We start from the raw sequence: 27,276 nt of genomic DNA on the forward strand, positions 1-27,276 counted from the left end.
CATTTCTATTATTATGAAAAGAACAGCTGGCTGCCCTAACGCTCAAGGAAACTGATTTCAAGAGTCCTCCAGTGAGACCAAGAGTCCCTAAAGGAGTCCACTGAACAGTGCTGGTGTTAGATAAAATTAGGGTTTCCATTCAGTCCATTTCCTGGAAGTCAGGCTGCAAACTCCAGTAGTATCCATAAAGAATAACCAGGAACTTCTATGATCATGATGACAAAAAACCTGGAAGCCCTTTTTTAAGGTACTGAAACTATTCAAACAGAGGATTCTTGATTAGCTGCATTTGACATCACAGTGGGAATGCTATGAAAATAAAATTACTGTTCACTCATTTCACTCTCATTACTTATACTATTTATGACATTATGCATGGACTTTTTAGCATATCTATAAAAGTGACTAAAAATCTCTTTTTGATACATTCACATGTATCAAAATGTGCACCTCTGCAAGATGCATATGAATCATTGTTAGAATAGTTATTTTTCTGGAAGCTTGTTGTATTCTTTTTTTTTAACCAAATGCTTGTATTTTCAGGATTAAATAATTGTTTTTATTGAAATGGAAGGGAAAATGTACAGGTCTCATGAATGCTTAAGATTGTTCACTGATCATCAGCTATCCTTTATCAAGAAGCAAAATTCTCATATGTTAATATGAAGCTCTCTTTGATTTATGTGGGAACCTAACCTTCAAGGGCACAATTTGGCTCTCTATTTTGTGACTTCAGAACATGAGTCTTAAGTAATAGAAAGCTAAATAAATGTTTTATGCAATAAGTAATGGCCTAAATCAGTAAATATCAACATGACTTTTTTTTTCCCAATATCCAGTTTTGCAACTCATGGACAATAAACTTAAATAAAGCGGAAACTTTCTTGACTTAAATTAGAACAGTAGAATGGCATTCAGTATAGCATTTCTTGTTATGTCCATGCTCTGCATGTCACTGACTTTGGCATGTGTCAGCATGCCCTTTTTATAACTCCTGAAATTCTCATTAACCCAGGAATCATTTCACTGGGCTCAAATCTGAGTTCTAATTGCCTTGTACATGCCACTGGTTTCAGTTCAGTGGGTCTGCATTATCATAGCGACACTTGAAACAACTGAATATTTTAATGTTATTTGACATAGATGATAAATCAGAAAAACAATTTCCCCACATAGGGAAATAAAGGATCTCTTCTGAGAATATAAAAAATATTAGTTACTGAGGAGGAAAAGTAAGGAATAAAATGTCATTGAAGTGTTTTTCAGTGATGTTATTAAACGACTAGAAAAAGCAAAGAAGCATCAAGGAGTACTAGAAAGAGCAAATGTTCAAAGCAAGAGCTTGACAAAATAAGCAGGTGATGTGAGGAAGGTTAAAGAGAATGTAATGCATGGTTATTTCTTAAAGTGGGTGAGGACCTGGCCAGAATAGCTAAAGACAGGGAAACTATCAAAGTCAGAAATAATATTAAGAACATAAACGAAAAACCTAACTGGAATCTCAGGTAGTAAAAAATCATGCATTATAGAATGTAAAGTCCACTAAAACTCAAACTTTTGAAAATCAAGAATATTAGTAGGAATGTAAAGTTTATAATGTGAGCTTTCATTCCTCAGAGAAATACCACATCATGCCTGAAAATCTAAACTTTCAGGCTGTGAGACAAACATCTGCATATGAGACAATCCAAAATAGTCCTTTAAGGAAAGGTATGGGAAAAGGATTCCTCATAGCCCTGACATCTTAGAGCTACCCCTGCCCTATTCCAACCAAAAAATTCCCCTTCCCATAATCTTCCTTACTTCTGTTCTGACCTGAAACCCCTTCTACACATGCCCTGCCACTCCGCTAAACATCCTCATATGAAGTTTATTTTCTTTCCAGAAATAGCTCCATTACCTGAGTTGTCTTTCAGAATATATCATGTCAGAAAGACATTGAAGCAACGTGCCCACCGATAATGCTCAAGTGGCTGTCAAGATCTGAACATGAAGTGCCTGGGGGAGGCTGAAGAGCCAAACTGGGCTCTTTGAACAACTGGAAACACATGAAAACTAGTTGACATAAACTCTTCACAGTTTTGAAATCCATTAGCTTCCTGTGATTAGGAAGTGACCACCTGTAATCTTCTAATGATATTTTCAATATTGTTTCCCCAAAGGGCCTTAAGCTGATATAAACGGATGTATTTTAGCTGAGATAAACTGCAACATGGTTTTGATCCACATCTTGAGGAAACTGCGTCTCATGTGGAAAATTATTCTGTTGAAATTCCTTTGACAGGTCTGCTTCAACCTCTGCAGATTAAGCATAGTAGAGAGCTTGGAATATACTCTCCAGTGGCTCATACTTGGACTGTATCTAAACAGTCCAAGAAGAAAACAGCCTGTCCAAAACAAACAAAAAAAAATCAGAAAAGGTTTGGTGAGTTTACTTTCAGTCACTTTTTTTAGTGCAAGCACCATTTCAGAAAGAACTAGACAGAGACTTTTTTACCTTCTGCAATACAAAATAGAGTGGTAGACTATGAAGAAACCAAATAGCTTTTTTCTTTTTTTTTGGCAGTGAATTCTATCTTGAAATACAAGCGAGGATACAATGAAAATTGCAGGATAAGACATGTAAAATCATTCATTCTTCTCTACTGCTTAGGCTACCTCTGGAGTTCTCTGTATAATTATAGATATAAGCAATAGGAGCTGTTTGGTAGTTTTATAAACTCAGGTACTCCCAGTAACTATACACCACATAACATCCCATCCTCTGAACCTCCTTCTTCTTACACCCATCCTGTATGATCTTCAGATCCTTTGTCTGGCTTCAACATGGTGCTAGGACAGGAACCCAAACTATACCCTCTGAACCAACAACCACAATGCTGCTAGAAACTCCATGTCCTCCGTGTACTATAACCATGAAGCAAGATATGTCAGAAGTTGAGGGTAGTCTGAAGCTATGTGTATACAAATGGGTTAAATGACAGCAGTAAATACTAATAATACTAGCTGATTTTCTGTTAGCATCTCTAGTTAGGCACAGGTTTGCAGAAAACATAGAAACTTTAAGATCTTTTGCCTTTCTATCAAATATGGATAAAACTGCCTAGCTGCTTCACAAATTATCAGGGAGATGAGGGGAGAGAATAGATACACAGACAGCAAAATTAAGAAGCCTTATTTTCTTGGGAAGGCGGCTAAACAGTGGCATAGAAAATGGAGATACTCCTGGGAATGGGAAAAAGAAGAACTAGAGTGAAAAAATCTCTGGAGAGAAATTTAGTATAGGGAAAGAATAAGGAAATTAAATGTTGCTCAAATGAAAAAATATAAATAGCACTTTTTATTATTGCAGTAGTAAGCCTATTCACTGAAAATAATAAGAGAGGCAGGAAATTAAAATATTATGGATGTTACAGCAGCATTACTTGGCCTTAACGGTGTATAGTACATGTTTTATGGACTATAAGTAGTAAATCACATTTCATCAGAAAAACTACAGCAAAAAGGAGTATGCAGGTATGGTGGAACAAGACTGTATCTGGTTTAGAATCCAAAGCATTTCAGAAATGAGTTCTGGCACTAGCATCAGCCCCTAGGCATTGAGGACTGTTGTTCAATTTCCATTAAAGAACAGTTAAGCACTTCTAGCTGGAATATCTGTGAAAAAGAAATACTTGAACAAAGCATGTGCTTTCGTATCTAGTCCTAGGCTGGAACTATGTGGAACTAGAATTTCTTGACCACCAAGCAGCAGCTTGGGTCTGGAAGTGGTGTAACAGCCCTCGGGCAAACTCAGATGCAAGCCTTGCTGGAGCAGAAAGCACACAGCAGGGTGCTAATGAAACCCTGAGCATCTCCCCCAGGACTCTAAGCACCTCTGCTGGTCACAGCTGCTGTTAGACCTGAGCTGGCTTCACGTAAAGAAAGATCCTCAGCTGCCTTCACACTAATCTGAAGAGTGTAAAGTTGCCTTGTCTTTCATTAACTCAGCACTGTACAAACGTTTTCTACTGCTCCAAGCTTTATACAGGTTTTGAGATAGGATTCATAGGGTATTATATTTACACTCATAACCCTGTTAGCCTGAGACAGATACGCTTGGAGCCCATCTGTGTGTTCCTGAAACCATGGCATGGCATAATCATAAAGCAAACATCATAATCTAGTCACTGATAATAAAGAGTTTTAGTTGTCCCTGTTGTTCCTTTTGAAAGGCTATTCCAGAACCTCTTGCATCTGAGAGGCAGAATGCTAATTTCTATCTAATATTTCATCTAATATTCACCATCATACTGTTGAGTTTCACTATATTCTTATTCTAGTGCTCAAGATCTTCTGATTGCCAGTGCTTCCAAACCTGTGTACATCCTTCTAGCACAAAGAGAGTTACTAAAACTGGAAATAAGATCAGTCCTGAAGAAACTCTCCTTGCAATCACCCTCCAGGGCTGAAGGAGGGATTTCAACAACACATGCTTATTATATACCACTTAAAATTTCTTTAAATACACTCTTCTCTGTCTTGCCTTTATATTTCTCATTAGATATAGCACTATATCAAATACTTTACTTAAACTCCACATGGGAGATCTACCTATTTTCTGTTTTCTAGAAGATCATGTATCTTATCAAGGGAAAAATATTTCTTTGGATTGGCACAATCTACTCACCTTCTATTTCATCCCAGTTTTTACTTATCTTCAAGCCCTTAATAATTCTTTTCTTTAATGAATCTTTTAAAAATACCGTAAAGCATTGAATACTGGTGAGTTCAGACTAAAGGGTCTAACATATTAGATGACTCTTTTAACCCATTTTTTCCATCCATTTCACTAGAAGTTCTACCTTTCTCAAACCATCAGTCCCACAGAGTCTGTTTTCCAGTTTGAAAGCTTTATTATAAATTTTGTCTATTTGACCTTATTTTCACATTTATTACAGTCACAGATCAGTGATAGAGATTATTCAGCACCCTAAATTAACCACACGAAACTCAATGAATTTTGCTGTCATCTGTTGTGTTAACAATATTTTTTTCCTTCCTATCTCAGTTCATAATAGAGACTTTTCCTGTCTCCAATGTCAAATATAATCTTCATCACTGAATACTAAAGTAAATTATTCTTTCAATTTAAGAGCCATACCTAGTTACCTTTTGTTCCTACTGTGTCCTATCTACAAAGTAATTATAACCTTTTATTACTGGATTTCTTCTCTATTTATTTCAATGTTTGTTTTTTTTTTTTTTTTAAATATATGTATGTGTTCGGCGCTGGTGAGGCTGCACCTCAAATACTGTGTTCAGTTTTGGGCCCCTCATTACAAGAAGGACATTGAGGTGCTGGAGCGTGTCCAGAGAAGGGCGACAAAGCTGGTGAGGGGTCTGGAGCACAAGTCTGATGAGGAGCGGCTGAGGGAACTGGGGTTGTTCAGTCTGGACAAGAGGAGGCTGAGGGGAGACCTCATCACTCTCTGAAAGGGGGTTGCAGAGAGGTGGGTGTTGGTCTCTTCTCCCAAGTGACTAGTGACAGGACAAGAGGAAATGGCCTCAAGTTGTGCCAGGGGAGGTTGAGGCTGGAAATTAGGAAAAATTTCTTTACTGAGAGAGTGGTGAAGCATTGGAACAGGCTGCCCAAGGAGGTGGTGGAACCACCCTCACTGTAGGTGTTCAAGGAATGTGTGGATGTGGCATTGCGGAACATGGTTTAGTGGGCATGGTGGTGTTGGGTTGATGGTTGGACTTGATGATCTTACAGGTCTTTTCCAACCTTAATGATTCTGTGTGATTCTGTGATATATAGAAGCATATATGTAAGTAAAAAAAGAAGCTTGACCTTTGAAAGGTTTTCAATTTTTTGCTACACCCATTTCTATTTTTGTATGAACACTTATGTTTAAAAAAAAATTAATCATACTTTCAACAGCTAGGGATAAGACTAAGCAAACAAGTATCTGTCAATACACATGCCCAAACACTGAAATAACTATTTAAACACCAAAAACATATTCTGAACACATATATAGTAAATATTTACACTTTATTAAAAAAGAATACCTAGAAAGTAACTAGAACCTGACATCATTAAAATAGCATAGGAAGGAAGCTGGATTTTTTTACTCCACTGCATCTTCTCCCTTTTGTTAAGGTTTGGTTTATTATTTGATTTCTGGGTAAAATAGATGAACAGAATCCCGGTGCTTTTGTTACTGTCAGCCTGCTCAGACGACTAACAAGTCAATGTCAAAATTCCTTTCTGATGCCTTCTTTGGCTCCAGGCTTTTATAGAATAGATATTTTGTTCTGTTAGTAAACCACCCCTTATATGACACAAAAGATGGCTCTTACAAACCATCAGACAACTCTGAGTGAAACAGGCCCTTTGCACAAGAACTGTGTATTTTTAATTCTTATCAGAGGTAAAGTAGGATGCTACTAGCTTGGGTGGTTCCTTGCTGCTTGATCAATTTTCATCTCATTATGCCCAGCATTAGCTTGCAGGATTAGCTGATAGTCAATGGTATGTGAGGCTTGACATAATAGAGGAAAAGAACTATTAAATTTGATCTTGCAGTTATCCCCAGAGAACAACAAGAAATTAATTTACCCCCTTATTAAGAAGGTTATTGAGGGCAAAGCTATCTGCATTTAACTACTGTCCGCCTCTGTTATGCATGCATATTACCTATTAGTGCAGTATGTTTTAATGCACTATTAGCTGAAACCCAATATTTGGGGACCTATTATATTGGCAGTTTAGTTTTCCTAACTGTGTTCCTGTGAGAAAAAGCAGTGAGAGAAATATGAAGATTAAATTATTAAGATATAATTCATTTTCTTGATTCTAAGGCATGATTCTTTTATCCTGCTTATCCCAGCTAATGAAAGTCAGATTTAATTAGTTTTTGGGATTTTACACAAAAGGGCTTAGCAGCTTTCACAAAGGATTGTAGAAAAACATTTTCTGAAAGCAAAACCTTGCTAGCTACTATTTGAAAATGTAAGACAGAAGAAAGATGTGACCAAAGTGGTTAGGCACATAGGAAGGAATTATTTTAATTCTCAAGTGAATTTTATTTTTACATAACACATTTTTAATAGGAAATATTACAGATGTTTGTCTGCAGACCTCAAAATCTAGCTATAGAACAAAAAGTAGCTGAGGCAAAGTTTAGATATGTGGAGCTAATATTAATCTGACTTTTTCTTTTTGGGTCCCTGTCCAGAAGAAATTGAGCTAAAATCCCAGGACTTTTGGGGCACACACTATGAGCCTTGTGGTTAAGTCCAAATTTTATAGTTCAATTTCATTCCCAGTAATCAAAGTGGTCAGAATTCCACTTTTTATATTCACTAGTGAATTGTTTTGCATATCCAAGGTTATGAATAGTTTTCCAGTGTGTTTTTTTGGGGAAAAAAAAAAGGGTATTATTTAAACATACTCATATCTTGATGTCTGAGGTTTATTACTTGACCACAAATACATATTCCAACAGGAAAAATATGGGATCATTCATATTTTAATTAACTATCTAAACAATGTAAATTCTTTTGTCTTTCAGCCCTGTATACAAGTATTCTCATAGCCTAATACATTTGCATTTATGCATTGCAACTTGCTGTCAAACTGCCATCACCTGTGTCCATTTAAAAAATGAACTTTAATGTCAACTCAGCACAAAAACTCTCTACTCTCCCATGTTACCATTAATTTCAAAAGTCCCAAGGTGTAGGGGTGCGGCATTTGGAAAAATACTCCACATCATTTTAGGACTGCCAGTATGGTCTACTGGCCACTTTGGCTAAGTTTATACTAAAACATTAAAAAGTGCTAGGACTCAGGCTAAAGCACTGGAACTCGACCATCTATGCAGCTAAATAGTCGCCAGCATATTTGAGTGTCAATTGAGAGGCAGTTCTGACTCTCCCAAACAATTTGCAGGCACTATTTGGAGGGTAGCATGAGTCAAAGACCATTCCCGCTCAGCATTTAGGATGCAACTATTCTGTTTTAGAGGATAAAATGATTTTACAGTATCAGTGTAGTTGTATCAGTTGGGCCTGAGGCCAGAAAATGGGTTCTGGTAATGTTTTGTTTCTGCCACAGAGGTAGCTTCTGAGGCCATGGGGAAATGCCATATTATGGTTGGTGACCTATTTGTTTGGGTGTATTTTGCAATCATCTAAACAATAAATCACTGATTTCTGACAACATTTTTTGTATTAGCAAAAAAAAGCCGATTTATTTTTTGGGAAAATGAATGCAGGGCTTGAACTTAAAAAAACCCAACCAACAAGTTTGGTTTTTTAAAATAATTTGAAATAAGATTAAAAGGCATAAGGTAACTGGAATTTTCAAAGGGATATATATGATCTGAGTGTCTAACTGTATTTTGCTGTCAGAAAATATCACACAAACCCACAATTATTCATAGGTCTTTCAAGCTACAAGGTTAAAGAGGGTCTGCAGGTTACCTTCTAGAAAGATTCATGCCAAAAGCCAAGAAATCTCTGTCCTAATAGTAGTTGTCATCATTTTTAAAAGACTAAAATGACTTGAGAGTTTTAAAAAAGGAACATCACTGAATCCTAACTAATATATAGGAGCATATGTGTACAGAAACTTGCAGAACACAATATAGATTGAATATCTTAAGAATAAAATCACTTAGACATAAGCTAATGCAAGGGTTTCTGTTTCATCAATTTTTTTAATAAAAAGTTTGGGTTAGTTTCATTAGTAATGAGAGGGCAGAAAGTTGAATGGTAAATTCTCACTAATTTAAGTCCACCTTGGAAAAATGAGCTGAAGGAACAGTGGAGCTGGAAAACATTAAGCAACAATGGGCATCATGGCAATGAATAAAGCCAAAAGACAGGAGACGTGAATGCCCTATATGTAAGTTTCACAATCAACAAGAGTGATTGTAAGCCTAGTGAAATTAATCCTGAAGACACAAGGTTATCTGTTTTACCATACATTTGCACGCTGTTATTATTATTTAATTATTAAAAAGAAATAGACAAAGCAGCATCTCCACATTCTTTTGAGTGGGACAAGTTCCATCCTCTTACTCAAATTTTTGAGCCCCTGAAAAAATAAAAGCTTGTTATGTTTCCACTTTGATTTCTGCTGAACTCCCTTTGATTAGAGACCATACCACCTTGGTGGTCATCACTAATAAATGCCTTTATAACTACTCTCAACAAAGGATGGACAGGATTCTTGGCAGTGGAAAGAGATTTTTAAGATAAAAATCTAATGAGTAGGATCCTCTGGAAGACACCAAACCATTACAGTACCTTGAAATGTTTAGTATAAATAACCAAGCACAATCATTTACTTCTTACACCCCACATACAATGGTCAAACTTGTCCACATGGGCAGCTTCCTGCACATGATTTCTGCAACATCATTACTGGTCAATGATCCTAAGTGCCTTTGCAAATAAATATAGGGAAGGGCATTTAACAATGCTTTTCTGTAGCAATTCCTTGTAAACACTGCTGGGCAGGTAAAGGGATAGATATATAATGTTTAGGAATCATCGCAGAATTGAATCAAAGTCTATACTGCTTCTCACCAGATCTGCTCAGAGAAACACAAGGAAGGACCTTTGATTTTCTGCGATTGCCATATATTCTCATTAGTTAACCATATAAATTACAGATTAGTATTTAGCGGTGCACATACATGCACTTCAAGAGAAAGATTTCACTATAAACCTTTCTAAATTTTCTCTTTCTCAGTCTATAGATTTGTTAGTAAGTTTTAGACTTGATCTTTTACTATTTACTTACTTCTGCACTTTTGTGACTATGTACAGAAAACTTTAGATTTTTTACATTTGCAAACGTAGACTCACTTGGTAATGAATTTTTGAAGTGTGTGTATGTAATATTCAAAAAACCCAAAAACCCAGAAACACCACTTGAAGAAAAAATCTGGGACTGTTTACTTTAACTTGACTTATATATTCTGTAACAGCTCGTAAAAAAAATCAAAATATGGGTCTGATGCTACTAAACAGTACTGTACTCATTTGACCTTAAAAACACCTGACTATTCCAATCTCTGGGGAAAATATACTTCTCAAGGATTCTGCTACAGGAGGCAAGTAATTTATAAAAGGTAATGTATTTTACATTTTATGCAATAGAAATTTGTGGGGGTTTTTTGACTAGTTAGAACAAATTGGAGTCTACCAGTGTTTTGGATATGTATGAGTCATTAAGTAGGCAGTATATATTACTATACAGATATTCGCTTTTAATCAAGACTTAATTATTTTTGAGAATACTTGACTTTAAAACAACTTTTTGAACAACACCTACTTGAGGTCTTGGGAAGGTTCTGCTCTGATATGGGGTGTCTCCACAGAGTGCTCAAACACTGCCCCTTCCGTGCCTAAAATACATAAATAAAATACAGTACAATTACTTTGGAAAATAAAAACACATTAAAATGTATGACCACGAATTGACATTATTAGGACAAAATATCTGATTGAATGCTTTATTAATGATTATCAGTGTTTCCTCATATTTATGCTTGCATTACTATATCAAAATCTGGGCTGACATCATATGAAACTGTAGATTTCTGCTTATCAGTACATGAATTTCACATACAAATCTGAAAAGATTTATAGATCCAAACTTTCAGCACTGACTTGCCTGAATGCTCATCTCAACACTTTGGAGATGGATTGTTTTACAGGTAAGGAGAAGAATAGCATAGGTTTGTTTGACAAAAACACATTTTAGAAGTGTCTACAATTTTTTGCAAGATGCTCATTTTGATTACTGAAATTGAGATGCCAAGCTTTCAAAAGTTTTGAAATAACAGTCTACCATCTGAAGTTGCTAGCCTGAATCTCAGTATCTGACAGCTTTGGAGTTTCCTTCTATCAGACCTTTCTCATTGAAAACTTCTGTTGTCAAAGAAATTAGAGACTTATCTGGAATGTCCTTTGGTTATATTGTTGGTAGTGGATGCTCATCTCCGACTGGGCACTCAAAATCCAGGCAAAGGAAATGGGTAACTATTTCCTAAAACTGAATTGATTCTCTGTTGGATTTTGATTTCTATAACTAGGTTCAAGTTGCACATTATAATTCCACATTTTTAATTACATGACCAAGACATTTCATTGAAAAACTGCTCTTCAATGAAAAAATTAGGGTTAAAAAAAAGACAAATATTTACACAATCCATTTTTAAATGTAATTATTTTTTAAGGAGAATGAAAAAAGACCAAGAAATTATATAGATCTGATTACAGCAAGTTCTTTGTTAAAATAATAGAAAACTCAAGAAACTGACACGTAGTGAACAGCACTATTAAATCAGTATTTCTCATAACTCTCAGACACAAGGATTGAATGTATAACAGTCATTTATACTACTCAATTTACATTTAATAGATAGTAATAGTCTACCTATGTTGTTAGGTGTTCAAGAGTTTGTCTTTTTTTTCCCAGAACCATATCATCGTATCTATTTTTGTTTACTGATTTGTCCAATGCCATTATTTTTGTATTCCACTTACATAAACTTTGCCTTTTTTTTTTTTAAACAATATCCATGTGCCTGTAAGCTTTTACTTTCCTTCTCCGAAGGTGGCGTACTGTGCACCGTGTAATGAAAATAGGCTAGAACTGTTGTGTGAAAGTCTTTCCAACAGAGAACCACCAGTAAAGATGAAAGAACTGAATAATGCAGTTATGACCTGTGTAAAACGGGTAATGCATTTACCTTCTATCACTAGAAATAAGATCAAGGAAACTGTCTGGGATAATTATAGTTGATGACTATATATTCTGGGATTAATTGCCGTATTTCAACAGAAGTTTTCTTCTGTTCTGAGCCTTGAATTTTGAGTAAACTTAAAAATGTACCAACAATATCTCACAGTAGCTGTGTAAGAAGTGCTCAACAGAACAGAGGCACCACACTAATTGTTACAGTATTTTAAATACAATAAAGTATTTTCAATTATTTAAATATTTTACTTAAATATTTCACAAGTATTTTCAGAAAGTTTGGCTATTAATGGAGATAGATATTTAGATATTTTTGCAGTTAACCAATAACATTTAATAAACTGATCTTACCAGTATTTGAAAGCAGAATGAGGGTATAGAATGTTTAATTGATAATACCATTTTTCAGTGTTAAAGAGAAAATGTCCTGAGCAAGAAGCCAAAAGGAATCTAACAAAAAATTAAACTAAATTACTGTCAGAAAATCATCATTGTTAGTCATCTTCTAAACTCCACTTTTATTTAAAAAAAAAAAAACAAAACAACAAAAAAACCCCCCTCCTTCATTGTAAAATACTCTACTGGTATGGAGTATCCAAGAGAGAAAGACTGGATTTCAGGGAGTAATGAAGTAAAGTCCTAGGTTTTTATCTTCAGAAATCTATAAGCTTTGCAAATACCTTGGCAAAGCATACTGAAAAAATTTTATTACAACTGCTGCTTTGAAGATCTCACAAGAAACCAACCAAATCCACTTTCTATAACCAAACTTTGCTGAGTGTCATGGAGAACCAAAGGAGGGAAAAAACAGCACCTTTTTTTTTCCTAAAAATTTTCACTGAGGTGCTGTGCAGAATCTGCTTTTTAAACCTGACATTGCCTTGCAATTCTGCTACCTTAAAGACACAGGAATAGCATGTCTGTATAGCCAGGCTTTCTGTCTCTCAAAATAAATCTCAACCCCATCTACAATGGCATGCAAAAAATTCTATGGGAGCTGAATATCAGAAATCAAAGAGTGTGCTTCCAGATCCCGTTCACTTTTTTCATGAGCAAAATTAAATACTTTCAAGGCCAAGGGCTTTTTGTATTTTTGAAGGTGGCAATGGAATATGAAGATGTAAATAACTGAGCAGGATGCAGATTTGCCAGTCTTTACTTCTGAGAAGACCACAGCTGTAAAGTTTGGAAGAGCAGAATTAATGCAAAGATGTATAAAACATCACTGTAGTACATGTCAGATGCTAAATCAATCAGAAATACCAAAGATAATATTAGGCAAAGACTGATAAGAAAAGATAAATGACAGCTGGTTCTAAGTCACCATTAGTATTTCCTCACTTTCAGCAGCATTTGTTTAAAAGATGAGACTGTGTTTCTCCCCTAAAAAAACAAAAATTTGGAAAGAAAGACCAAGTTTGTCCAAGCAGACTGAAAATCCAGGCAGGTAGAATTAAGGATGAACTGATACAATTAAATAAAATTTAATTAAAATTCAAAACAAACCAAACATGCTCCTTTTGCTATTTGAAGTTATAATCCCACATACGCTTTTTCTTCTCATACGGCCTCAAAAGTGAAAGTCTAACAGTTCTTGTGGTAAATGCTTTATCCTCAAAAAATATGCTATCAACAAGTTCAAGAATATCTCCAATTCCTTTTATTTTATACTGGAAGAAAAGCAGGCACTTACAATTATTTTGTTTTAGTAAGAAAGGTGAAAAAGATCAGCCAGCCAGAATTTACTGACGTGTTTCCTGCAGTTAAACAGAAGGATCAAGAAAAATAGAAAGGGATCGTACAGCAAAAAAAAGACATAGATCAGCATTACTAAAAAATACAGAACAGAAGAAAAACTATAGGAAGGTATTCTTTAATTTTTTATTTACTGTATGTAAATCTGTAGTGCTTTGATGGGAAGTTAGATCATGTAGTTTAGTACTGCTTAGGAAATGGTGCTACAAACATACCATTCTATGAATAATAAATATAACAATATAAATCAGGGTTCAAAGTGAATAGTGTGGTTTTTTTAAATGAAATAAATATACTTTAGATATTTAATAATTTACAATGTCAAAACACTTATTTTTTACAGAAATAAGACAAGGACCTATTAACTGTATTTCCTGACTTACAGAATCAAACCCAAGACCTACTTTGAGATGAGTGAAATTCTAGAGAGATGAATAAATACAAAAAAAGAATAAAAAGAAAAGACTTGAACCTTCAAGGCCTTTCCAGTATAGCTCAAAAGGAAGTAGTTAGGGAAGTGAATTCAAAGTAACATGAGTTAGAATGTATGGCTATAAAAAGTGAACCTTTCAGAGGAAATAAAATAGCAAGGGAGCGGAGTATGTGCAAAGATGTAAAATCAAAACTGTAAGTCTAACTGAATAAAATTGCTCCCACCTCCAGCTTCCAGTGGAATAGAATGAGTTAAGTAAAGACTTTGCTAAGAAAGAAGCATCTGCGAAGGCAACCTGCTGGTCAAAGAATACTAGTTTGTATAGAGGTTGCTGGAGAACACTCTATAAATAGCATGAGTCAGGCAAAAAGGCCTGAAGTCCAATTCTGTATTCACAGAGAAACCTCTTTATGCAGCCTTTAAAACATACTTTTTTGACACAGAGCAAATCAAAGTGACCCTTTCGCTACAAGCAAAACTAGTCACACGTTCCTGCTGAAACAGAATATTCAGAATTCAGAGAGACCAGTGTAAACTACTCATTTTTGCTCAATTTACTGGTTCCTGAAATTCAGCCTTTGGCAAATGACAAGTTTCATAAAAACAATGGAAGTACAATGTTGGTATTTGCTGGATTATATTTGCTGGATTATATTTGCTTATGTATGTGCATGCTGAGGAAATTTTGTATTTATTTAACCAGCAAATAATCCTTTTGTGATTTATGAGTTAGCTCACACAACAACACAGGTACCTTTCAGTGACTTAATAACTGACTAGCATGAAAAGACTGGCACCTGAGCATATTGATTAGTAGAGCTAATTTTTTTGTGAAAAAAATGCTGGCTGAAGAGTTGATGAGCCGAGAATAAAAAAATAATAAATTATTTTGCTGTGAAAAATAAGCCATATATTAGCATTATCCCACTCCTTCACATCATCCGTGTAAGCAAATAACCTCAAATGTACTGACCATGGAATTGTGTAGTATTTTGATGTGTACAAATTATCTGGCATTGCAGCATCACAGGCACAGCTGAATCTTATTGCCTTGATCTTTCTCTAGGTTTTTCAGAAACATCAAGTAACAATATGATGAAGTACTAAGATTAAGCAAGTATTAGACTGTAATGCCAATTTGTCCTCTGAGTTAGCGAGTTTGAAGAAGAGTTTGTAAAATATTTATCATTTTTGAAGCTTGCAATTTTACTTATTGCAAACCCATTATTAAGTTAAAGCATCCCCAGGTTTCACAGAGAAATATGAGTAATTAATCAAGACTGCTTTACCATTGAAGAGACCTCGAAAACATAGACTTTATGTTCTAAAAGTTTAATTGCAATTAAAAAAACCAATTCTTAATTCTTTTATCATGTGTACATAGCTAAAATTTAAAAGTGCCTTTGTGAGATTAGATAGCTGTTGTTCAACACTAAGACCTTGGAAGAGCTGTTCACTACCAGACTGAAAAAAACAGAAATATTCAACTTGTTGCTTCTTTTTCAAAAGCCCAGTTATTATAATTTATCTTGGGCTGATTAGAAACACAAATGAGTCAGAATGCAGCTTCTGGACAACATGTTGATTGGGCAGTTCTTCAAGACTTTCAGTTTTAATAAATGGCTTGAAATGTAATTTAGCTGGGCACCTGTATTAAAAAAGTACGATGCAACTGGATTTTTGCTATGGAGGTGTACATAACTAAAACGAAAATCAATAGGTTATTTTATGAAAAGATGATTGGCATGATTGCTGGGATTTCAATCTTGCAGAGTCTCTTAGCAGCAAAACTGACTAATGTTAAATAGTGAAGGTTTCTGGTATGATACTGATGTGGCCATATTTGAGGTATATTATAGGTAGGAAGCTGTAGTATGGCCTGACTAGATGCAGCTGTTAGCTTGTGAACTAAAGCATGAGCATCAAAGTCTTCAGAGGTAAGTCATTATTAAAAATTAAACTCTAAAATGAATGATTTAGAGTCATTACTTGAGGCCCTTGAACACGGCTAATATTTGATGCATATTTTCTGTATGGCAACCTTACTGAAGCAAGATTTCTACTAATCCTTTCATTTAGATAAGAAGAATGAGTTCCCCAATAAATTAAAGTTTACCATCTTCAGTGTGGTAATCTTGATCAAAGCAAATCAAAACTCCAGGAAATACTTGCAAAATTGCAACAGTCAGAATTTATCTTCTTAAATATCATCTTAACTTCTGTTGAGTACAAACATTTGAAACATTCCTTCCTAATGGTGGGCAGCTCAGATACCTCTTGTCTTACAATGCTAATGAAACTGGATTATGCCTATGCGTTCAGTTGCTCATCCACATAATTGTTTGAAGGTTCACATCCAAATTCTGTGTTTGGCCACCACTTGGTTTACTCTGCTGAAAAAATGAATCTATTTGAATAACATTTTGAATGAGCATAGTAGTAACATAATTCAATAAATAATTGGAAATGGCTATTCTAAATGCTACTTCTGGGATGAAAAAAGGCAATATATTTAAATGAAACTGCTGAGAAGCCACATTAAAATTGAATATTTCTTCAAAACATGAATCGAAAAATGTAAAAGGGGTTTACCAAGAACAAGTTTTAAAAAATAATATTTTTTGTAACATCTTTTACTTTTTCCCCTATGATGTATGACAGATGGAGATACACATGACAATAAAAATGATTAACTACAACCATTTTCTGCTTGAATTGATACAGTCTCCTTGAAAAGTTACAAATGCTAGATATATGAATAGATTTAAAGCTTACATTTAGATTTCACAGTAAATAATGCATAAAACCAAAAAATCATCTTCTTTTCCTAGATATATATGATAGTCTGGATTTGCATTTTTCTTAAAATGATGTAAATGATTCTGAATTCACAATAGTGGAACACAGAGCAAAAATTGTCCTTGTCTACATTCAAAAAATTGAATTTTAATAGGATTATTTTTGTATTTTATAGATCAAAAATACTATTTTCACTTTATTGTAGAAGATAACCCTAGGATTTGCAACACTCAGGCTTATGCTCTAACGAATACTCAAGTTACAAAACAGGATTGCTGTTTCCTTGATGAGAAATGAATGAGACGACTATCAAACAGCAATCAATAGCTTCATAACCAGGGGCCTCACCTGGGATGTAAAAGAATGGAACATGAACTTGAATATCCTGAGTACAAAATGAATGCTTTAACTTCAAAGTTAGTTAAATTAACTGGTAATTTTGTCCTGATTTTTACTAAAAGCAAATTGTCATGTATTTGTATAGAATGCTACAGGAAACTGTTAGAATCTGAAGGGGAGAAAAGGTGACAATGAGAAAATTCTCTCTCACCTAGTTTCAAGAACAATCAGCGATAACTTCCCATTTTGAAGCTTTCTGAAAATTCTGTGATGTACTGCTGCCTACCTACAAAACCTAGCCAGGAATGTCTATCCAATTTGCTTCAAAGAGCTATAAAACAAAAGAATTAATGATTAGCTTTTGGTAAAAGAAAAGGGCATTTGCCCTTCAGTTAAGATATTCCATAAATAAATGGTTTGATTTTGAAAAGTCAAAAGCTCAGCGAATTTATCAGGAGGTTCTCCTTTAAGTCTAGACATCTCATTAGTTGCCTAAGTTAGGAGTACAGATTATTTATATTTTATCTATAGTGAAAAAAAGCACCTTGAAGTTTTTGCCTTCAACATCTGGTCAGCAGTTGACACATCTGAATTTTATTTAAATTGGGAAAGCTTGTTTCAAAATCTCACTTTAACTGTATCAGAAATCATCTAAGTTACCCTTAGCATTAAAATTGATTAATAGGGTGTCTTATATAGGTTTTAGTGGCCAGTTCTTTATGTCACATGTAAATGTGCATTTTTTTCTGTTCTCTACTTTGCTGTTACTGCAGCATACTGAGGAATTGTTATGATTATGTGATAATTATTGCTGCATTGTTACAATTTAGTAAATTGTTTTATTTATGCAAAAGGAAGCCACAATACAGCAGGACTATTATCTAGGACTATTATTTTTGAAATAGCTCTACTATAGCATTTTTACTGTATAAGAATTAGCATGCCATTGATAAATTATAAACAAATATTTAGGTAAGTGCATTTGTGCACCCTGTAGAGGGCACTGATATACATATAAAACGTCCATCATATGCAAGTATATAGCATATGTTTAAAAAGTGACTGTAAATATGACTTCAAATACTTTTCAATTCATGAAAAAAATGAAAATGTGAGAAGAATCCTCACGTGTATTTCTACAATGCTGAAATGGAGATATGTTGATAAAACACATTTTGGTGCCTATTAGACCAAAATGAAACAAAATTATTAGTATCTCCAATTATTGAAAGTAATCATTTTTTTTGCAGATATGAGAAATAAAACGAAGCTATAATATCAGTTCCTCACAAGGTTGTTACAAAGTTTCTATTTGATATTACCACTAGTTAGCTTGATTATCACGTATTATGACTGTCTTTTTATTCCTGCTCTTTATTAACGTTCTGGTTTTCTCTCTAGAAGTAAATTACACAGATGAATACAGCATGTTCAAACCTGGCATTACTGTAATGCAAAAGGGCAAATGACTTAACTTAGATAAGCCTTTACTGCAGTTTTAAATGGAAATTCTGCAGCTGTAAGAGAGGGTGAATGTGCAACAGTAATTTTGTCACTTAATATTCTCACCGTCAAGTCAGCATAGCAGTGAAGCAAGCCTTTTAATTTAGCAACAAAATGGAAGCAGGTGTATTTCAAATCAGTTAACTGCAATGACTGTAAACCACCAATGGTCATGTTAGCAAACCCGTGGCTGTGTGTGATCTGTATTAATCGCAGGAAAGGACAAGATACTAAAGCATACTGCAATATAATAAAGTTGGCTGAAATACGCATCTTTCACCAAAGACTCAGATGTTTTTGCAGGCAAGAACCACAAGAGAGTCACCACATACCTTGCAGAGGCTGTGGGAAGAGGGTTTATGGCAGCAATTTACTGCTAAATCTACAACTCCATTTTCAAGACGGGACCGAGCTGGTCACAGAGTAATTTATCAGTGCCAGTCTCAATACTCCCTTCTATGTCACCAAGGAGCAGTATCAGGACTCAGATTACAACGACAGTTCAGATTACCTGGCAAACCTTGTAATAGCCCAGTTCTGCTGTGAGTCTTGTGGCATAACCCTAGTCTAGTCTTTGCTCTTTTAGTGTTTGTGAGTCAGGAGAGAATCAAAAATCACACTCTTGTCACTGCTGCAATACACCTATCATAAATTCACCACAAGACTTTTAAGGTTTAAGCACTTTCCATTGCCTTGCTACATACCAAGGCATGTCTGGCTAAAATTAGCAAAGCAGGCTTTACTTCTGCGTGAAAATTCAGTGTGGTCAGCTGCCAGAGAAACCTGTTGTTCACGTCCTCTTAGACATTAAACTACATTATGTTCAGGCACTTTCAGAACAGAATACTGAACACCGGGCACCAGGATTGTCATGTCTAGGGAACAGAACATTTTACAATTTGACAGTCATAATGAAATCAATTATTTTGCTTTACCATTTTAAAGTTAAAATTACAGAAAGTATATATTTCCTATGTCCAGCTATCAACAAAAGACCTTACCAGGTCCAGAGATAGGTTAAGAGACAAAAAAGAAAACCTTTCTTATTTTGCATTTTCTTCAGATTAACTCTAAGAGGTATTTCTCTATATTACCCAGTTAACAAACTGTCATGATGCTTACCTTTCAGCTTTCACTGAAGAGAACCTTACTTGGAAAGATCTCCATTCTTATAGTCTTAAAACTTCCAAAGGAATTTATTTCTTTTAGATTCAATCTATCTTCCTTGTCCTTTAGTCTCCCTCTGGCCTCCAGACCACTGGAAGTGGTCTGTAAGTAATGATGTGTTCTGGTTTTTTTCAGTAGGATGCTCCCTCTGCTTTTTTCCTTGTTTTGTATTAAAAGTTCCTTTTAATGGCTATACTAATTTTTCACATTAAGGTTTTGCCAAAATGAAATTGATTTGAGTTACTGCTAGTTTTGCTGTCATGAAGAAAATAAAAAAAGATTATTTTCATTAAAACTTCCAGTTCAGAAACTCTAACTGGTCTTTTGCTCTCATCCTAAACCTAAATATAAACCAGGGAGGCAAGGCCAAGAGTGAGAAGAAAAAAAATTGCAACTATAAAAAGCCTTAAAACAGTCCTGACAACTAAAACATGAAACAAACTGGTTGATAAATACTCTTTCTGCACAGTATGCTTTGTCTATTGCATTTTCTCTGCTCCACACTGAGAGTGTAAAAACAGATTAAAAAAGCAGTCCATCATTCGGTAATGCTGCTAAGATAAAAATAGCAAAAATAATACAACTTGCTTGATGTGAAAATAAATGCTTTTAAAAAAGGTATTTCCCTCTGATGTTTGATAAGAAAGACTTTCAGGTGTAATTACCAATCGCACCTCATGCTTTTGACCATAAATCAGGAAAGGAATTTTTCAAGCGAAGCTAGCATTCAGCTACCACCAGTATTTTGCTTTGTGATCTTGGATACATCTTGTGTCTTAGCGTGATATCCAGGTACTTTGAAAGTTTTACATGCTGCTGTATCTAGACCTTTGACCACCATAACATACTTGCTTCGCAGAAAGTGATGAAGAAAAAGGACGTGAAAAAGCACTATTCCTAGTTACACTGTAAGTGGTGTAACTTACAGTACTTGCTGTCACTTCTATCACGCTTTATGCATCGGATTGGTTCAGAATGATGGTGACTTAAGGGCAACGTTTCCACTTGAGCTAAATGACATTTTGGCATTTGTAAGTTAATAAGGCTGCCTGGAAGAACGGAAAGGCATTTGTGTGTGCATGATTGTGCGTGTGTGTCTATGTGTGTGCTTAGATCTATGCTCTAGCAGTCTTTTTCTAGCATGCTTACAAAATATGTTTCAAATGTTTTACAAACCTGCTAATAGCTTCAATGAAAACCAAGATATATGCTAAAGAACAGTTACCATAAAACTGATTTCTAATGTTTTCTAAGTAGGAACAGCTAGATAAACATCCCACTATACACATTACTGATATGAGTGTTGATAGGATCAATACAAGTGTTCCTCATATATCAAAACAGGAAAATTTATGGTATGCATAGTCACTTCAGCTTATCTATGAATGTTAACATATACCATCAGGAAACATTGACATGTAGGTTTTAGTGTGGGCTACCAACTACGGTTTGATGATTTCTGAAAGGAAAGGTCTGTAGTTGTTTTACCTTGCTAAGCTCATTCATCCTATCTCTTCTTGTAGTGAAGTGTGCTTATTCATGCAGCTTTCTCATCTTCCCCTCACCATACAGAATCTTACTTGAAAGTGAAGTTGAAAATACGTACCAAAAGTAACTGACTTCTAAAACAGAAGTATGGGAAATACACTATGCAAAGAGGAACTGTACACAGAAAGAAATAAAGGACAAGAGAATGGTCCCTTTTTATGGCCAAACCCAAATTCTTTTAATTTTCTCTGCAGCAAACGAAAAGGTAGCTCTATAATGTTATTTTAGAATATCAGTGTCGTTACCCATGGATGCTCTAGTTTGCCAAGATATGATCAAAACCAGCCACATTTATTGTGTGTTCTTCCGTTCATACAGTTCTAATGCCATTTAGCGAATTAATCCTGTGAAACGACAGTGTTTTGTAATGTTGCTCTTTGTTTCAAAACAGTTTGGCACTAACTTTGCTCAGTATCATACCTAGGAATGCCCACCTCATCAAAGCATACAGTTTGGACAAGTATACACAATTGTGACAGCATTTATTCAAACAGGAACCAAAAAGTCTGCATTCCTAGATTAGCACTGATCTCCTAGGTTTGGAATGGAATATCCCCAAACTCTGTACTCAGTTCAAGTAAAACGAAAATAGTTAATAAGACCTGACAGGAGATCACTCAAAGAAAAATATATAATATTAATTGCACACTGTGTTATGCACAATTGTACAGTATTAAATAATAATGCAAAAAAAAAGAATAAGGTTTTAACACTTTTGGAAAAAATAATAAAAATTAGAAATTATAGTCAATGAAACTAATGAGAATGACTTTTAGAAATGTATCAAGCATAAAGTATATGCTAGTGAAAGTAGATTAATTGAAAAACAGAGAAGAAAAGTGAAAAGATAAATTATCCCCAAGGAATTTAAATACGAAATAGGATGAGGTCCTTGATAAATTATTTATAAATTAATAAATGGGGATGCTAATTAGTGCAGAAGGAAAATCAAGCAACTCAAAATCTCAGCCATGGTCCAAGATCCTAAGAACTATTTATTACTCCTGTCTTGCAAAGTTCCTCATTGTATGCTTTAGCTTCAGTGGTACAACTCTCAGGACCAAAATTCAAGCACACATTTAAATGCTTTGTAGGATCACTGCCAGAATGCTTAGCTATTGGCCTTCCAAATTCAAACCCAAAGGATGTGCAATGTAGCTCTGAAAAATGTAAAAGCGCTCAAACCAATGTGGCAAATAAAATGACAAACCATGGGTGAGAAAAATGTGTATTTTAAAAATCTATACAATTTGTAACTGCTTTTAAAAAATTTTAGTGAACTTAAGCATCTATTTAGTTTATTAATTCAGGGCTCATTCTTGCTCCTATACAATTAAAAGGCAACCCTTACACTGATTTCAAGCTCCAGGCTACTAGTTCCAGTTGATGGGGGCTGGCAAGGATGGAGAAGTAGCATCATCTGTTTTATATTTGCTTTCAGTAAATTTTCTATAGAATGAATTTATGACAAGTATGTTTGCTATCAAAATGTTTTGAAAATGAGTCTGGCAAAATAAATCTTGGCATTTTAATTACAAGTTTTGCACAGGCAACTCAATTTCCAAGGATTAAGCTTATCCAATAATGAAACAAACATACTTCTGATGTATGTCGAAAAAGCTTGGATTTCAAATCCTAAGAAGTCACAAGAAAGTAATCATGATCAAATCACCATCACAAATTATTTACTGAAATTCAAACAATTGCAATTTGTTCACAGATGTTTCACAACTGGAAAGTCACCCATTTCTACAGTGGAAGTGCTTAACACAACTTTTAAAAAAATGTATTAGTTCTGTTCTTAGAAACTTGTCTGAGCCTGGTAATATTCATACATTTAGAGAAGTTAGGCTGTCTGGGGCCCTTAGATCAGTCCTATGACTATAAAATTACTGTCCCTGTCATGTTCAATTTATCTGGACCTAAACAACCCAGTGACACTGAAATTTAGGAGTTAAAGTCTAAGAAAGAGTTAAGAGGAAGAAAGAGATTAATTCCTTAAAGAAAGAGACTATCTGAGGTCTGAAGAAATTGAGATGGATTCACCAAAAAGGATGCTCACTCTGACCTGGAAAGCCCATTTGAAAAACTTCATGGATTGCTTATAACAGAGGACAAAGTAGGAGAAGAAGGTCTATGGAGGATATGTTTCTAAGCCAGGAATATCTGACCAGACACAAACACACTATCACATAGCTGCTGAGAGTCAAGGCAAATTCAGTAAGACTAGGGTCTACACCAATGCAATTAGCAGTTTCAAGACCATTCATGCTAGATTGTGCCAGAAAATACCAAGTTGGGCAGGAGTGTTGATCTGCTCGAGGGTCGGAAGGCTCTGCAGAGGGATCTGGACAGGCTGGATCGATGGGCTGAGGCCAATTGTATGAGGTTCAACAAGGCCAAGGGCCGGGTCCTGCACTTGGGTCACAACAACCCCATGCAACGCTACAGGCTTGAGGAACAGTGGCTGGAAAGCTCCCCCGCGGAAAAGGACCTGGGGGTGTTGGTTGACAGCCGGCTGAAGATGAGCCAGCAGTGTGCCCAGGTGGCCAAGAAGGCCAACGGCATCCTGGCCTGTATCAGAAACAGTGTGGCCAGCAGGAGTAGGGAGGTGATCGTGCCCCTGTAGTCGGCTCTGGTGAGGCCACACCTCGAATACTGTGTTCAGTTTTGGGCCCCTCGCTACAAGAAGGACATTGAGGTGCTGGAGCGTGTCCACAGAAGGGCGACGAAGCTGGTGAGGGGTCTGGAGCACAAGTCTCATGAGGAGCGGCTGAGGGAACTGGGGTTGTTTAGCCTGGAGAAGAGGAGGCTGAGGGGAGACCTTATTGCTCTCTACAATTACCTGAAAGGGGGTTGCAGAGAGGTGGGTGTTGGTCTCTTCTCCCAAGTGACTAGCGACAGGGCAAGAGGAAAAGGCCTCAAGTTGCGCCAGGGGAGGTTCAGGCTGGAAATTAGGAAAAATTTCTTTACTGAGAGAGTGGTGAGACACTGGAATAAGCTGCCCAGGGAAGTGGTGGAGTCACCCTCACTGTAGGTGTTCAAGGAATGTGTGGACGTGGCATTGTGGGACATGGTTTAATGGGCATGGTGGTGTTAGTTGACGGTTGGACTTGATGATCTTACAGGTCTTTTCCAACCGTAGTGATTCTGTGATAGTTGGATTTCAAGTAAGGGGAAAACTTATTTGCATCCACATACAATATACTATTTAGACTTACCTTGAGATTCTTGTCTGATGATCAGATCTCAGAAAAAGGAGGCTTGCCCCTGGAGAAGTGCCTGCTGGGAAAAACTGATTTGGCTCATAGATGGAAGAATTTTGAATAGGAGTGGTAGGGTAGTACATAATGAAGTTCTACTCTATCGGAAAGCCTTGTGCTCATCTTAATGACAGCTCTCCCAAGAAACAGATGTATTCATGGGGTAAAGAAATAAAGCTGTTGACCAGTCACTGACAGAAATGGTCAACCTCTGACTGGTCAACAACCATATGGAAGGGATGAGAACTCTGAAGGACTTCTCTGGAACAAGCCAGAGCAAAGGTGTTAAGTGTATGTGAAGAAGTGCAGACAGTAGAGCTGGTAAATGGCTTGCCTGTCTCTGAATGCACATACTGAAAGGCAGCAAGGAAAGCCAAGAAAGTAGGTGTTGGTTCTATTGCTGTACAAACACTACTTGCTGGACCTTGGTTGGGGATGCATGCCCTTCCTTCTATAGCAGAGGGATATTCCACCTCTCTCGCAATGTCCCATTGTGCTATGACTTGCTCAGGATTTATGGAGAGACTTCAGTGTTCCTCTACTTAATGAGGAGGAAAATCTTAAGAAAAGAATAAAATTATTTGCTGTGGTTTTTCTTTTACTTTGTAAAAGAGAAAAAAAGAAGTTTACACTTAGCTTGAACAGAAACACTTTTATGCATAATTCAAAAAAAGTTTTGTAATTGATAGGTTTCATGAGTGGTTAGTTAGAGATACAAATAGAGAGCTAGGTGCAAATGCATATACTGTTCTCTTTTTTTTTGGTCATGCTATCCACCTGTTTTTTCATACTAAACACTGTATTATAGCTATAAAAAAACCCTTTAAGAAGATAAAGAAAACTACAGTGAAGAGGACTCTATCTAACACACATTAGTAGAAATTATTCGAGTGTAAATTTCTGCCAGAATTCTGACAGTTGTATCAGTGTTGCATGTAGAACAGCAACAGTATATTGTTATGCTGGCACCTCCTAGATGTTACTGAAACCTGATTGACCTTGTTAAATTGTCTGTAATCTCCATCTAGTCTTGCTAAGTGTTCTACATTAAAAACTCATATAGTCTGATAATTTCATATTTTCTATAAGGTCTTAGTAAATAATAGGCACATTACCTTTATCAACTTTAAATGATTGTTCCAAAAAAAACCCCTTGTTTTTTATGGAAAGAAACTTTTTATAATTTCTGGTATAAATTCAAGGGTGAGGTAGGGTTCCTTTAGTGACTGATTGTTCTGATAAATAAAAGCTCACAAAAAAGCCCCAAATATAGTTAGTCATAAAGTATTAAAATGCAGTAATAAATAATATGGAGCATTTAAAATTAGTAAAAATAATAAACAATTTTACATGAATAATACAGCTACATGTGACATTTAAAATAAAATTAATACAGAGAAGTCTTCTTTTAAACAAGCAGAAACTTATGAGAAGTGTGCCTGCCTATAATAGTGACAGCTGCAAAGAGTAGGACCTAAGGTTCTAATCTCCTAAGGTTGGAAAGAACAAATTTTACTGAATCTATATTGGTTGACTTGTGACTAGAGATAAAAAGAAAATATCTGATCTTCTCTAAGGCTCATTTCTTGCTGTGATCGTTAAGCTCAAAACCAAATCAGGATCAACCAGCTAATCTTCAACAGATGGCATAATTTGTTCTGTAGAAGAAAATGAAGGAAATTCTACATTCTGTACAGCCAAACTATTCCAGTGTTTCGCTATTCTTTCCATTAAAAAGTTTTGTTTTTCTTTTTTTTTTTTTTTAACCTGATAGAGAGCATCCCTTGTTTTTCTCAAGGCCTCAAGATTGATATCATATTCCCTTTGATACTTTTTTCTTCAATATAAACAGCACCATCTTTTTCTCTCTTCCCTCAGAGATCATGTTCTGGACAAGTAATCAATTTCATGGCTCTGGATTCTATCCAGATGTTTACTGAACAATGGTACACCAAACTGGACGAAGCACTTTGGAGAGAACCTTGCCAGTGTTGAATAGAGCAGATCTGCAGGGTCTACCTCTGTTTACACATTCTAGCTTCATATTTGACTTTCTTGCATCACATGATGCTCTTTAGCTTGTGATCCAAAATCCTTCCTAACTCTTTTTCTGAGGAGTCCCCTGTGGATCTTACTTATGAATTCTCTGAGATTTTAAAATTGACCTCTGGAAGTCGATTCAATTTTGTTTTTCTGTTGTCTTTCCCTGTAACTTTCAAACAGGGGATGTTCTAATTACATGTTGGTTGCCATCTCTCAGATTTCCTTCCACCTTCAAATTCTCAGTTCCTCCTCATTGATCTGCAACACTCCTTACCTCTTTACATTATTTTTTCAAAGCTGTGTCATGCTTATAATCTATAAATATTTTGTACAGTCTGTGTCTTGATCTTTTTTTTTTTCCTAACAGATATCTGTCTCTGTAGTTAAAAGAAACAAGAGGCCCCCAAACATTCCAAAATGCTGTCACCAAGCACTCTGCATTAGATGACTCTTTTTGTTTATAAAAAGCTTCATCTGTATAATCTTTTCGGTTTGGTGGTCAACATTACCACATAGGTTCTTTGCCCTTTCATCAATACACATGAAGCATAAATCCATTTGCATTTTGAATCTCAGGGCAGTTACACATTCTTAAGATACACCCACTTCTGCCTGGATATTGAGGATTTTTTCTTCATTCTCGTTTTATGAGATGATTCTTA

General features: G+C 35.6%; 1 protein-coding gene across 2 annotated transcripts in view; it reads right to left on the reverse strand.

Moving 5' to 3' along the window:
- SGCZ (sarcoglycan zeta) overlaps positions 1-27,276 on the reverse strand; it is a 227,650-nt gene that overhangs the window by 16,603 nt on the left and 183,771 nt on the right. For both annotated transcript variants that reach the window (XM_059817946.1, XM_059817947.1), the window contains one exon: positions 10,334-10,406. In XM_059817946.1, the coding sequence (XP_059673929.1) occupies positions 10,334-10,406 (73 nt within the window). The remainder of the gene's footprint in view (positions 1-10,333; positions 10,407-27,276) is intronic.

Source organism: Gavia stellata, chromosome 5 (assembly GCF_030936135.1).
Source record: "Gavia stellata isolate bGavSte3 chromosome 5, bGavSte3.hap2, whole genome shotgun sequence".
Lineage (NCBI taxonomy): Eukaryota > Metazoa > Chordata > Aves > Gaviiformes > Gaviidae > Gavia > Gavia stellata.